Raw genomic sequence first — 13,678 nt, 5'->3', positions numbered from 1 at the left:
GGTGAAGTGGGCGTGCCAGCAACTCAGCCCCCCAACCCTCTCCAGCTGCCTGGCTCTGGCTGGGCCTCTGCCATTGGACCATTCAGCTGGTGGCTGAATATGGGTGTGAGATGTGAGATGTGGCCCCTCAGTGTGCTAGGAAGCAGGGGCAAGTGAGGGCTGCTGCTGGTGTGGGGTTGGGCCTGGAGTTGGGAGCTAGAAGCATTCAGTCAGACTGGACTCTGCTTCTATGGCCTTCATCCCTTTCTAGGGATCACAGTTTCTGGAAGTGATGCTAATAGGAGCCTGCCTTTTGCTCTTTTCCCTCTCAGATGGCCCAGAGGTCAAGGAACACACAATGGGGACCGGGGGACATATGTTTATTTAGCAACCAAAGAGGGGTTCTGTCAGCTGGGCAGCTGGGGAGCAGCTGGTGGGCTGTGCTGTGAGAAGGGTCTCCTGGCTCTCTCAGGGCTGTCCAGGCTGGTAGGAACACTTGGGCAGTACCCTGGGCAGACAGCAGTGGGAGGGGATGGGGTAGAGAGAGCCAAAGGGCACCTGAGAGGGAGTCAGGGGAATAGAGAGGGTAGCAGTGCTGGGCAGGTGGGACAAAGGCAGACCTGGGACCCCCCTCCAGCTGCACCATGGCTCCCATCAGCCCCCTCTGCAGCCATACTTACCGCACACTTGCTCATTTATCCATGCACTCATCTGTGGGGGACAGAGTGGTCAGCATGGGCAGAGATGTGTTTGTAGGATCCCTGACCTCTAGGGCCCCTGCACTGCCTCTGGGCTGCCTTGGCCCTAGGTTGGCCCAGCTACAGAAGCTCTGGGGATCCCCTCACGGATGGTATAGCAGAATGATGGATGATGGTGCAGGGGACTGAGGGAGAGGCTTGAGGACACGAAGACCTGGGTGACACCCATTGTCCAAAGGAGGCCGGTGTGGCCCAGCCACAGTTCTGATTGGGCACCAAGCCTTCTGCCTGTTTGCCTGCTGAGTCCTGACAGACCCTCAGCCTTGGGGAGGCACTTGCGCAGGCCAGGCTGCCTAAAGACAAGGGCACCTCCCAAGTCAGTAGTGAGCCAGCCCCAGGGCAAAAGGGAGGTGGCCCAGGAGAAACGAGCCTGGGCAAAGGGAGAGGTGACCAGGCAAGGAGACTGAGGAAACTTGGCCCCAGATGTGTAATTCTCATGTGGGCAGGCCTGAACTATTGTGAAGGAGGAATATTTGGGAACCAGAACCCTGGGTGTGGCAGGGTCTTCCTGAACCTGAAGTGGCTCCTGGGGCTCCAGTAACTGTAGCAGGGACCTGGGTCCCTCCTCTACCCCCTTCCCTAGTGAGGCAACATCAGACCTGGCTAGTCCCCAAGTGCCCTTCCTCTCTTCCCAACTGGTGACTACCGATGGGGGTAAGGAAGATGATGTGGTCTTCGGTGAGTCCCAGGGATTTGGCGAAACTGATGAAGACTTCCTTCAGCACAGAAGGCAGGTCCTTGTTCCTCCCTGTGGGCAAGATGGCTGGTTAGTGGCTGGCAAAAGTTCCATAAATATTGTTGAACATGTGAATGAAACTTCAGACCCCTTTCTCATGAGAGGTTCTGTGGAAAGACCCCTGCCCACCACCCAGGGACTCAGAGTAAAGGGGATGTGAGGACTGGATGTGATGGGCCTCTTTTCCCCCAGCATGAACAAGAGCCAGGTCTCAGAGGGGGTAAGACACACCATAGAGTGTAACCTTGATGTACTCCTGGTTGTTGAAAACTTTCTTGAAGTACAGTATGGCAAACTGGTTGTAGTTTGTGGTCACCACTCGGGTAGTGTAGTTCTGCGTTCCAGTGTAACCTGCATGGTGGATAGTGAGGGATCAGCATGCCCTGGCCAGGCAGAGGGAGCTATTGCTTCCTCCCTGGCCTCCACAGTTTGGTATCTGCATGGAGGGGCAGGGAGGTCTGGGGCCTTGGAGATGCACCCCACTCAGGACTCACGCTCAATATTGCTCAGGTTGAATTGGCCTAGATGCAAATTTGGGATGAAAATTTTGGTCCAGTGGTCACAGTTCTGGTCCCTGTGCAAAAAACAGATGGGTGGGTAAGAAGGTGACAGCCCACCATGCCACAGCAGGAGACTCGCACCCCACCCCTGGTATGGGCCTGGCTCTTTCCCACTGAGCCTATCCCTGCCTGTCCCTGCCAACTCTGCCCTGAGTCACCTGACCTGCTCAGACTCTCCCTCCAGCACCTGTTGTCCTTCCTTCTTCTGGGCTGTTTCCCCTTGGTCACCTTCCCTCTATACTGTCTTCCCCCACATGTGGCATTTGTCCCTTATTCTTTTTTTTTTTTTAACTTTTTCTAGATGTTCATTTTTGAGAGAGAGACAGAGCAAGAGTGGAGGAGGGGCAGAAAGAGAGGGAGACACAGAATCCAAAGCAGGCTCCAGGCTCTGAGCTGTCAGCACAGAACCCTATGCGGGGCTCAAACCGACAAACCGTGAGATCATGACCAGAGACAAAGTTGGACACTTAATCAACTGAACCACCCAGGTGCACCTGTCCCCTATTCTAATCTTGTAGGCTCCTGCTGTAACCTCTCCTTGGGGAATTACCACTGAGGCTGTAATCTGCTGGATGCCAAAGACTCCCTTAGTTGTTGGGCCAACCCTGACCTCTCACCTGTGTCCCATCTGGTCCCATAGCACCCAAGGCCTGATCTCCCCACACCTGTGTTTCTTTCTTCTGCTCTTTCCATGACAGATGCAAGAGCCCCACCCAAGTAGAGGGCCAGAAAGTGAGAGGAGCTGGATAATCCTTGGCTCCTTTCTCTAGGTCCTAATCTGCCCCCACTCTGGTACTCTGGTCATCTCCCACCTATGACTTGATCAGCCTCCTGGGCTGCACATCATCATTCCTCTTCCTGCTGCAGCCACACCCACTCCTCACCAGTACCCGAGGCCCCCCGACACTGTGGTCACCGCCCCTCTCCAGACCACTCATCAGCTCCTGCTCAGGACAGCCATGAGATGTCTTGCTGTTTCTTGAAGAAGTGGCTCTCTCTGCGTCAGTCCACCAGCCCTGTCATGAAGGTCCCAAACCTCCTTCTGACGCAGGTTGTTTTCTCAAGGCCTGATCCACAGATCACCTCCCTGGAAGCCCTTGACAAAGCCCTAGATAGGATCCCAGGCTGGATCGAGCAACCCTCCTCCCATTCTAGGATACCCCGAGTTCTCTTTGTCTTGTCACTGATGACCACCTTTGTCCATCCCCATTACTGTTCTGTGTCTGTGCTGAAGTGACCAAGAAATGTTGATCTAGTGAATGAAAGAAGAAATAAATACACGGATCCAGCATAGGATGAATGATCATCTTCCAGCTTTGGTCACCCCTTGGCTATGTCTTCAGTATGCCTCTTGGACTCCCAGGGCAGCCCTCTAGGCCCCACATGTTCCCCTAGTAGGTGGTATCTCTCACCAGACCACGGTAGAGGTGACATTGTAGCTGTTGTCTTCGTTCAGCACGTAGGTGGCAGTATACATCTTCAACTGGCTGTGTTTTTCTTTATTAAATTCGTTCCCTGCCAATCCTAAGACGTACCATTTCCCCTGGAACTACAATGGGAACTGATGATAGGCAGAGCAAGAAGATGCCCCAAGGGGGCCTCCTGCTCCATCCCTGCAGGCAACTCTAGGCAGCCTACCATGAACAAGATGTCCCTCACCTGGGCTGGAGGAACCCAGACTGGCCATCAGGCTGCTCTGATAAAGCCAGGAGAAGCTGGAGCCCATCAGGACAGGCTGGAGCCCTGAGTGTGTCAGGGACAGGGTGACACTTGGCAAGTGGCCAGCTGGCAACCATGAGTCTCAGTTTTCTCATCATGTAGAAGGCCTGAAAATGTTCCCACCTTGCATGGACTGGTGGGGATTATGGAAGAGAGTGTGACCTAGTGTAGTTCAGTTCAGCTGACCCTCTTGTCAGCAAGGTTGCATATTGATGGGGGCATGAAGTATTCCTACCATGAGGGAACCCAAGGGCAGACTGAGCTAAAGCCTGAGCCCATACTGCCTCTCCTCTCCTCTGTTCACACTCTTTCCAGGGCCTGCCTGCAGCTGCCCCTCCAGGTCACTTACCTTCTCATTCTGGAAGTCAGACTGCAGAGGGACCCTGAGTAGAGGTGGGGCTGGGATAGGGTTTGGGGTGGAGTCCTGAGCTTGGGTCTGCAGGGCCCCCAGCAGGGCAAGGCCCAGCCACAAGAGACCTAGGGCCATGACTTCAGGGCCAAAGAAGCAGGCAACATTCCAGACGTTACCTGAAAGGGGATGAGTGAGGAGCCTTCTGGGGGGATGCTATTTATGGTCTCTGTGTCCAATGGCTCACCCAGGGTGGAGCGACTTATCCTTTGCCAAATCTTGGAAGGGTGAGGCAATTGCCAGCAACTCGTGCTGAGGATCATGGCAAGCTCTCTGCCCTTTCCCTCAGGTCAGGATTATGCAAGATGAGGGGCAGGAAGGTCCAGGAGGCTGGAGGATGCATTCCCCATATCTCCACATCTCTGGCAAGGACACTGACTCCCTCCACACTCTCTTCTCCCTGGTTAGCACTGTGTGAGGACAAGGGTCTCTGATCTGGACCAGCTGTCATCTCTGACCTCCAGGAGCCTCTCTCTGGGGCCCAAGTGCACGGTGGGGTAAGTGTGGTGGGACCCCCATCCTGCACCTGATGAAAGCAGAGAATGCCTCAAACCAACAGAGCCCAAGCTGCTTTGTGCTTCTCCAAAGGGACATTCCTGGTAGGGAAGGACAGAGTGTACCCTGTGCTGCTCATGGAGCCCAGATCCTGGCCCTCCCAGGGACCCACCCTAGGCCGTGGCACAGGGTGAAAAACCCTTCCCCTCCCCCTACCACCGAAGGCCTACTGGGGAATGTTCCTGATGAGGGAACATAAGGCAAGCTGAGGGGAAAACACATGCTGGCATGCTCCCCTCCCCACAGGTGGGATCTGTGTGACATTCCTCAGGCACTCCTGGACACCCAAGAACAAAGGAAAGGAAATAAATCAAATGGTTAAGTGATAGAGAACACACTCCTCCATCAGTTTACCTATGTCCTAGTAAATTAGGAGAAAAGGGGAATCTTATCAAGAGCCTAATCTCCAGAAAACTACACTCCATTTCCTGGAGTCCAAATATCGCCCTTCCTCCATAGTCATATGGGGAACAATGGCAAGAAGAAAATGGGAGATGGAATTAAATTTCATTATGACCTGCAGCCCATTTTGACAAACACTTGAGGCACACACAGAGTACAACATTTCTCCAGGAATTCCTTACTGTCTGAATGTTAATGCTTTGCTAGAAAGCAAAACGACCTTAGCTTGACAACATCCAGGCCTCCAGTAATGTGGGAGTCTACTTGAGCATATGAAAATCCCTTTAGAAACTTCCTCTTGACTTTATGTCCCCCAACCCCATGGTATATAACCAGTCACTCTTCACAACCCCAGTGTAGCTCTTTCTGCCCAAGAGTCCTGTCCCCGTGCTTTAATAAAATCACCTTTTCTGAACCAAAGATTCCTCAAGAATTCTTTCATGGCTGTGAGCTTTGAATCCCCAGCATTCCAGAGCCCCATCATTCCCACCATGAATCAGCCCCTTCCCTCCTCCACGTCCCATTGGCAGGGTGAACCCAGACCTCAGCTGGCCCTAAGGGACTTGGCCTCTCTTGTGGGCCCAATGAACTGAAACCCCAAGCTAGGCATGCAGCCACAAATTGGACAGCTTGCCATAGCAGAGCTCTGAGGCTACAGTCTCTGTTCCTTCCTGGTGGGGGACAATGGGAACATGCATCTGCACGGTGTGAAATGGGGTGGGGGCTCAGGAACCAAGGAGGGCTCTCTACCCTGCTGCTCTGGACACTGGGTACTTTGGGTCACAGTGAGTGCAAGGACTCAGCCTCATCCTTGAGAGATCACTGATACCTTCTGCCATCTCTGGCCATAGTCTTGACTGTGGAGCCCAGAGCTAGGACTGGACCCCTTAGAAGTAAGCTCCTGTCATGGCTGATCCTAGCACTGTCCTGGAGGGGGAGGGGCAGTTTCCTCATGGGGGCTTGGTTGTCCATGGGAGGCAGTGAAGGGACCCAGCCCCCAGGGCAGTATCTCCTAGATGTCACCTCGAGGGCCAGAGGTGATGGACCTCGAGGGCCAGAGGTGATGGAATGCCTGACGTGATGCTGACCATAGGGCTGACAGGCTTCAAATGACACTCCCAGAAACCTCATTGGCTCTGTCACCTGCTGGAGGGGAACCGGCTCCCCTCACATGGGCTTTGGGTGTGGACCTGGAGATAAGTTGACTCTGGGTGAATAGGGAGCATAATGTACAAGCTAGAACCCCCCAGCCCCCACTCTCAGGTGGGATATGTGTGACATTCCTCTGGCTGCCCAAGAACAAAGGAAAGGAAAGAAAACACATGGTTAACTGATAGAGATCCCAATCATGCAGGACATGAGTCTTCATCAGTTTACAAACATCTTAGTAAGTTAGAAGCAAAAGACAATCTTATCAATAGTCTAGTGTCCAGAAGCCTATAGACTCAGGTTCCTGGAGCCCCTATTAACACCCTCCCCACCATGGAGATGCAGGAAGAAAGGCAAGAAGGAAATGGCAGGTAAGATTAAATTTCCTGATACCCTGCAGCCCAGTGACAAATAATTGAGGCACATACAGGGTACAACATTTCCCCAGGACCCCCTACCATTCCTAATATAAATGCCTTACTAGAGGTAAAACAACCTAAGCTTGACAATAGTAAGTCCTAGGGTAGATTAGGAGTCCTCTTTAGCATGTCAGACTCCTTCTGGAGGCCTCCTTCCCTTTTGACTTTACTTCCCCCAACTGCCTAGTATATAAACAGTCACTCTTCCCAACTTCAATGCAGCTTTTTTCTGCCCCTGGGTCCTGTCCCCATGTTTTAATAAAATCTTTTTTTTTTTTTTTTTTGCACCAAGACATCTTCAAGAATTTTTTCTTGGCTGTCAGCTCTGGAACCCTCCCCACCCCACTCAATAACCTCACCATTTGGCCTCCAATGTGGGGTGTGGGTCTTTTCATCTGGACTCAGAGCTTCAGTGCAAACTTGGTGAGCACTTTCTCTTTGCTTCCTTTGCTCTTATTTCAGGGGCTTTTCAAGGAGTCTGGTCTTATTAGAACACTTTCCTGTCTCCATTGCTCAGACTGTACTCCTGTAGCCCGTGGCTACTCTATGGGGAGGTGAGAGCCTGTCTTTTGGCTACAAGCGAATCCCCAGGCCAGAATGGTAAAAAGGCCCAGAAACTTGTGCCCTCTCTTTATTCCTGTCCTTATACACGGTCATCTGTGTTGAGCATGGGACAGCCACCTAAGTGACTAGCACAGATGCAAATCTTAAGACTCCTGTGTGAGGTTTCCTCCTCATTGGTCTACAGTATCCCATCCACATCCCTGGCCTAGCTGCTTTTGGCTGTGGGCCGTCCCCTGCAAGCCCGCAAAACCAGTACCTGATTGAATATAAACTCAACTGGGAACCATTTCCTAGGACGTTGGCTGTAAAGACTGTATGTGTTGGACTGTCACTGAGATCGTGATGAGTTTCTGTCTTCACTGTTTTCAATGTCCTCTACTAACTACTAATAAAGTAACAAAATTGGGCAATTCCCCTTTGTAAAACCTTTCCAGTTATTTCCATGGGTTAAAAATGGTGGTTTCTGCAGCCTTCTCGGCAAGGCAAACTAGGTCCTTCTGCTGGCCCCTATTTGTAGACTAGGATACAATGGGAAAGTGGGGGGGACACCACCATCCCTCCTACAGAAGCCCTTAATGGTTGGTGATCATAGCAATTTGGTTCAAGGTATGCCTCAGCTCAGTTTGACACCTCAGGAACCTCTGATACATCCTGCGTGGGTGATGCCAACTGGGAGTGGAGGTGGGGGGGGTGGATTTTCGTGGTAATGGACTTTCTCTACTTTTCTGTCTCTAGGAGTAGGACAGGAGCTTCTCCTCAGTACCCAAGGACTCTCCCTTGGGATGCCTTTCTAACCCACTGGAAACAAATTGGATTGCAAAATTTAGGAAAGGGCTGATGTCATGTAACTGTGTATGGCCTTAGTAGGATCTAGCAGTTAGAGGTCTTCTGCAGGAAACAGAATCAATGCACAGAGGTACCCTAGGTCCAGGCCTTCACAGATCTAGGTCAGGACCTGGACCAAAAGCCTCTTGCAGAATGCACTTGCCCAAATGTGTTTGGCTAGTAAACTCCCTCCAGGCATAGTGGATGTCCTAACAGGCCTCCTCCTGATGGAACTCAGGTGCTAGTGGAAGCAAAGGCCCTCCCTGACAAAGGGGATGCTGACTCTTTCTCTCTGTTCCTCTTCCTAATAGATGTGGGAGTCTCTCCCTCATTCATTTCCTGAGTTATCAGCTATAATTGGAGCCAACTGTGGGTAGTCTACCTTGAGACATGGACTTTAAAGACTATTCCTAAGCAGCTGCCCAAACTCCCTTTGTTTCAGGGAAATCCCTTGTCTTCTCTAGCCTGACACAGACTCCCTATTTCCACTTTGATGGAAAACAAACAAACAAACATGGCATCTCCTCTTTCCCAGCTGACAAAGTTTAGAACCAGAAATCCTCTCTCTCTGCCTCTGGCATTTCGCCTCTTCTGCCTTCCCTTCTCCCTCCTCCTGTTTCTGCATCACCCTCTGTGTGACCTACATAACTGGCTTCTATACCATCCTCCCACCCTCGATGTCAAGGAACGATGAGCACCCCTTTGGATCGCCCACTTCAGATTCCCCCACTGCTGTCCCAGGTAAAATGTGACAATGGGGAACAAATTGATTGTCTTTTAAGTGAACGCAGGTGGAACGTATTCGACGTTTAAGCTTATTTAAGTTTGTTGGTTTAACTAAGATAGATATGTATTTAGAGTTATCAGCATCAAATATAAAACTTTATTCTACCAAGGTTTCCTAAAGATCAAATAAGCTCATGTCTCTGTTGCAATTTGTTAGCAACAAGATGACTTAAAATAATGGTTAATTTTGCGTATCTCAAAGTTTTCATGGATAATTGTTAAGAGAGCTTGCAAAGTCTTTGGTAATCTGACACTTGAGTAAATGGGATTGAATTCATTGGATATCTAGGTCTTTTCCAAATAGAATGGAGTGCTAAAGCATTGATTACTGAACATAGATTTGTGCTTTTGACTTCTTAATGCAGAGAAAGTAGGAATATTTGGGTCTTGGAAAACGTGCTTTGTGGTTAATTGATTCATGAATTTGCCATCTAAAGGATTCTGGTGTAACAGTTTAGAATTGGGTCCTACTTAGTCTCAGCTGGAGAGTAAGGTTTCTAAGAGTCAAAATTCTGCTAAACATAATTAAGACTGATAGAAATAAGGAAAGTCACTCTATATGTAAAAAAGTAGGAATGTGTTAAAAAGATAGAAGGAATGGAAATGTATTTTTTGTTTTAGTAAGAGAAAGTAATTCTGTCCTAAATGAGACTGGTTTGGAGAAAAAGGGCTTGGGAGAAAATGTGAATGAAAGGAAAGTTGTAGAAGGTTCATGAAGGAAATCTTTGGAAAGAAATTTTACGTGTAGTTAGGACAGACTAAGTTGCAATGAGTGGATTTTTAAAAGTACACTGGTATAAGGTTGAAATTCTGCATTTCTCTCTGTTCAAAAGACAAAGTTTTTTGATGGTTTGGATCTTGATAAATAATAATAATAATAATAATATACAAAGATTGTTTTCTGTTTTGTCTGCCGGGAAACCACAGCTTTAGGTTTCGTCTTTATCAGGTCATTGATCGCTTAGCTAAAACTTCTCACTGTTAAAGGAGCTAAGTTTTTCTAACAACTGTATAACCCTACATATTTGCCTTTGGAATCTCTTATTGCCATCTTGGTTAAATAAATATTTTAAAGCGTTAAGATTTGTAATGATCTGAATCCCATTTCAGATGTGCTCTATAACTTTCTAAGGTTTGACAAACTTCCCAGGAATTAAATTGTAAAGAAAGTCTTTGTGACCAATGAGGGCTTTTTATTAGGTATGTTAAGTGTAAACCCTGTTAAAGAATGGTAAACCTTACTTTATATTGCTTGGGTAAATGTTGTAACTGTTCAAAGATATGTGCAATCCCTAAAGTTTAATATGTTTTTGTAATAAAGTTGTCACTTCACATTCTGATTATCAAAGTGTTGTGTATCACAGAAATAACTGAATTTCCCTATCAATTGTATCATAACGAACTCTCATCAGATTGCTAACCATGTCCATTTGTGAGTTTTGTCACTTATAATTATTGCATTTATTCTCTTTCAAAACGTGTTTCCTCTTCAAGAGGATTTATAAAAAGGGCATTTAGGACAAATTCAGGCATTTGACAGCTTTAAAATCCTAAAATTAAACAGGTAAGAATTTCCAGAACTAAAAAACTGCATTTGAACTGAACAACAGTTAGTAATATGGGACTAAATGAACTGAGAAAGGTTATAGTTTTGGTGACTCTTGTGGGAAACATTGCTGGCTCTCTAATGTTCGCTCTTCCAGATTAAGGAAACTTTCTCTTAAGATATTTATAATGTACAGAAATGTGATAAAATATCCCTCTGTAAATAAATTGAAACATCTAACTTTTCTCTCTACCTGAATGAACCCTCTGAAATTCAAAAAGTCTCAGTGAGTATACTTCCACAGTCATCATACTTACCTGTGTAAGTTCAGTGAGAATCTATTCTCCTTGTAAAATTGAAAATACTATTTATTTTACTACGGCTTTGACTGGAATGTCCTATTTGAGAGAAATGCATAGACCACAATATGACCATATGGCTTTAGGGAACTAAGGTTGACTTTATGAAACATGAAGCCAATAAAGCCCCTTGGAAATCTTGACCTGATGCCTTGCTTACAGAGTTCCCAGCAGCCTTACCAGGTGAGTAAAGAATGTCACTTCTGGGCAGGTGCAGGGACCTCAGGATATCTTGGGGACCTTGTTGAGGGGAATTCACCCAAATCTGCAGGTATTGCAGGCATGTTTGATGCCAAGTATTTGGCTTGGCTTCTGGACTGGAGGGGCTACTGAAAATTCAATGTAGATTCTTTATAAAAAGTTACAGGAAAGCAAGTTAAAGAAGATCTATATGATCAATCACTATTTTAGCTGAGCTTATGTAAACAATTAGGGCAAGTTTATGAAAACTGGACTTGTTTTACAAGCAAATAAATTAGTCTTGATCTGGCTATCTCTGGAAATGAGGGTGTTTAGAGAGAAAGAAATTGTTTCAGTAACTCACTGTTACAAATGTTAAATTCTGATTGTCTTTAAATGTTGTTTGCCTAACTGGACAATGTGAGGTAAACTGCAGAAAAATTATCATAATAGCACAGGTATGGACAACCTTTTTGCTTCTTATTCTGTGGGAATAGTAACAGGACCCATTGGGCATACAAGCATTTGAGCAACTGGAAAGTGGGGTGGACTCCCCCAATTGTATATGAAAAGTCTCTTCTCACTGTAGACCTATCAACAGATAAAATATATTGCTTTATTCAATCATTCATTTGAGGCTCAGTTAATTCATGAATTTCTAAATAAATATGCAAAATATATCCTTCCTACACCTGATCTGACAGTTACTAGAAACCCACCCCATATAAACCCCAAACTCCTGGTTTATTAAAGGGTTGAAAGTCTAATACAGCAGGGAATTTAACTCCAAAATGGAAGGGCTCCTACTGGGTCATATTATGTACTCCCACTGCAATAAAGTTAGAGGGGAACACTTCATGAGCTCCTGTATCTAAAATAAAACCTGTACCCCCTTCCCAGGAATTCAATGAGCAAACTAATGTGCCTTCTTATTACTGTGAACTTGTGGAAGACCTCCAACTTCTCTTAGGATGGTTGTACCTCTTTTTTTTTCATCTTCTTTTCCCAATTTCTACTACCAGTTCCTTATAACAATGAGCCATTCAAAATGATCACACAGACATTTGAGTTACAAACCAGAAAGACCAGTTTGATTCCTGCTCCCTGTTCTCACAAGCCTAACGTCTAAAAAAAATCTCATGGCAGTACTAGGAGACACTGGGTTTGTTATCTGCTCTAACCATTAACCTGTATTTTTCTTTTTTCTATAAAAGTACCTCTTTTTAATTACCTGCTGGCTTATTAAACAAAACAGAGTCAATATGATAGCTATACACTCCCTGTTACACAGTTAAGGCCTTAAATGACTCTCAAAGTAACATTATATTGCTAAATACCAAAATAACCCAAATGCATAAAACACTTACACAAAACAGAATGGCTTCAGATGTTTTAAGTGCTGCACAAGGGGAACTTAAACTCTCATAAGAACAAAATGGTATATATACATTCCAGACTATAACAAAAAATTTTCAGGATTTTAACTGACATGAATACTCAAATTGACACATTAAACAATTCCTCCCTTTAGTGATGGGCTAAACTCTTGGACTGGAGGATTTTTGTTAGCTACCAAAGGACCTTTCATTTGAGCTAATCTTTCTAGTTATTCTGCTTAGGTTTTGCTGTTTTTCCCCAAGTCTCTCTGCCTGGTGCCAAGACTCCATCACTGCAATAACTTCAAGTCAACACATGATCCTTTCTACTCAAGGTGGTTCATACACGTTGTCCATCTTGGATTCAGCTGCCTCACCTTACTGCCCTGTATGTTCCCTAAGGGACCAATATTGACCCATAGGTAGGGACTACTCTATGCCTCTACTCAGCAGGAAGAAGCTAAGGAAGATGAGACCTTCTTCCTTCAACAACCTTTAAGATATAAAGGTCAAAATTGTTTTGGGGGAGATATGATGACAGATCATGTAGCAAACTGAGGGCAAAACAGATTGGCATATCCCCCCTCCCCTAGGTGGAATATGTGTGGTATTCCTCTAACGAACACTCCTGGCTACCCAAGAACAAAAGAAAGGCATTTAAGTGCTTGCCATGGTGATGTAGGAAATTTAGGCAAGTGAAAAATTAAATCCTCTTACTGCCTACAGCCTGTTGGCAAGTCCTTGAAACCAGCAGTGACCTCCCTTAGGAGCTCAGCTGTCTCATTAATAACACTTTGCTAGGGGCAAAGAGAACCTTAGCCCAACATTATCCCAACCTCCAGGATCCTGTAAGTCTATTTCCTTTATCTCAACTGCCCCAAAGTATATGCTAGCAATCATACTCCAAGTTTATGTCCCTGATATGCATCTGAAGGGTCTCATGACTGAAGTTTTATTCAATGGTAATAAGTGGTGTTTCTCTAGCAACAGGAAGCCCTTTAAGGTCTTGGAAACCTTGCTTCCAAAATACCTTAGAGACTTATTCTATCCATGACACCCTCCATCCTGAGGGTATATAATCAGTTACCCATCATAGACCCAGTGCAGCTCTTCCTGCCCCTGGGTCCTGTCCCTGTGCTTTAATAAAATCACCTTTTTGCACCAAAGACATCTTCAGGAATTCTTTCTTGGAGGTCAGCTCTGGACAACCCACCACCACCCCAAAACTTCATCAATATACATTCTAGATTATCACAACATATTTCTGGATTTCTAACTGACCAGAATACTCAAATTGGTGCCTAAAACAATCCCTCCCTTTCTTTTAATGATTGGTTAAACTCCTGGACTTGAGGA

The 13,678-nt window shown here is 46.5% G+C and overlaps 1 protein-coding gene across 2 annotated transcripts in view; it reads right to left on the bottom strand.

Moving 5' to 3' along the window:
• Positions 1-348: 348 nt before the first annotated feature.
• The window catches only part of LOC132662890 (neutrophil gelatinase-associated lipocalin-like), a 74,223-nt gene continuing 60,893 nt past the window's right edge, over positions 349-13,678 (bottom strand). Inside the window, exons 1-7 of one of the 2 annotated variants that reach the window (XM_081790954.1) lie at positions 4,102-4,302; positions 3,446-3,582; positions 1,968-2,047; positions 1,705-1,824; positions 1,384-1,485; positions 660-690; positions 349-537 (exon numbers count right to left, since the gene is read on the bottom strand). In XM_081790954.1, coding sequence (XP_081647080.1) covers positions 671-690; positions 1,384-1,485; positions 1,705-1,824; positions 1,968-2,047; positions 3,446-3,582; positions 4,102-4,239 — 597 coding nt within the window. In that variant the 5' untranslated portion in view covers positions 4,240-4,302 and the 3' untranslated portion in view covers positions 349-537; positions 660-670. Of the gene's footprint in view, positions 538-659; positions 691-1,383; positions 1,486-1,704; positions 1,825-1,967; positions 2,048-3,445; positions 3,583-4,101; positions 4,303-13,678 lie in introns of those variants that run through there. The other variant, XM_060608519.3, reaches the window with a different exon arrangement.

Source organism: Panthera onca, chromosome D4 (assembly GCF_046562875.1).
Source record: "Panthera onca isolate mPanOnc1 chromosome D4, mPanOnc1 haplotype 2, whole genome shotgun sequence".
Taxonomy (NCBI): Eukaryota; Metazoa; Chordata; class Mammalia; order Carnivora; family Felidae; genus Panthera; species Panthera onca.
The sequence above is the reverse complement of the archived record's forward strand: the minus strand, read 5'-3'. Positions and strand labels throughout refer to the sequence as shown.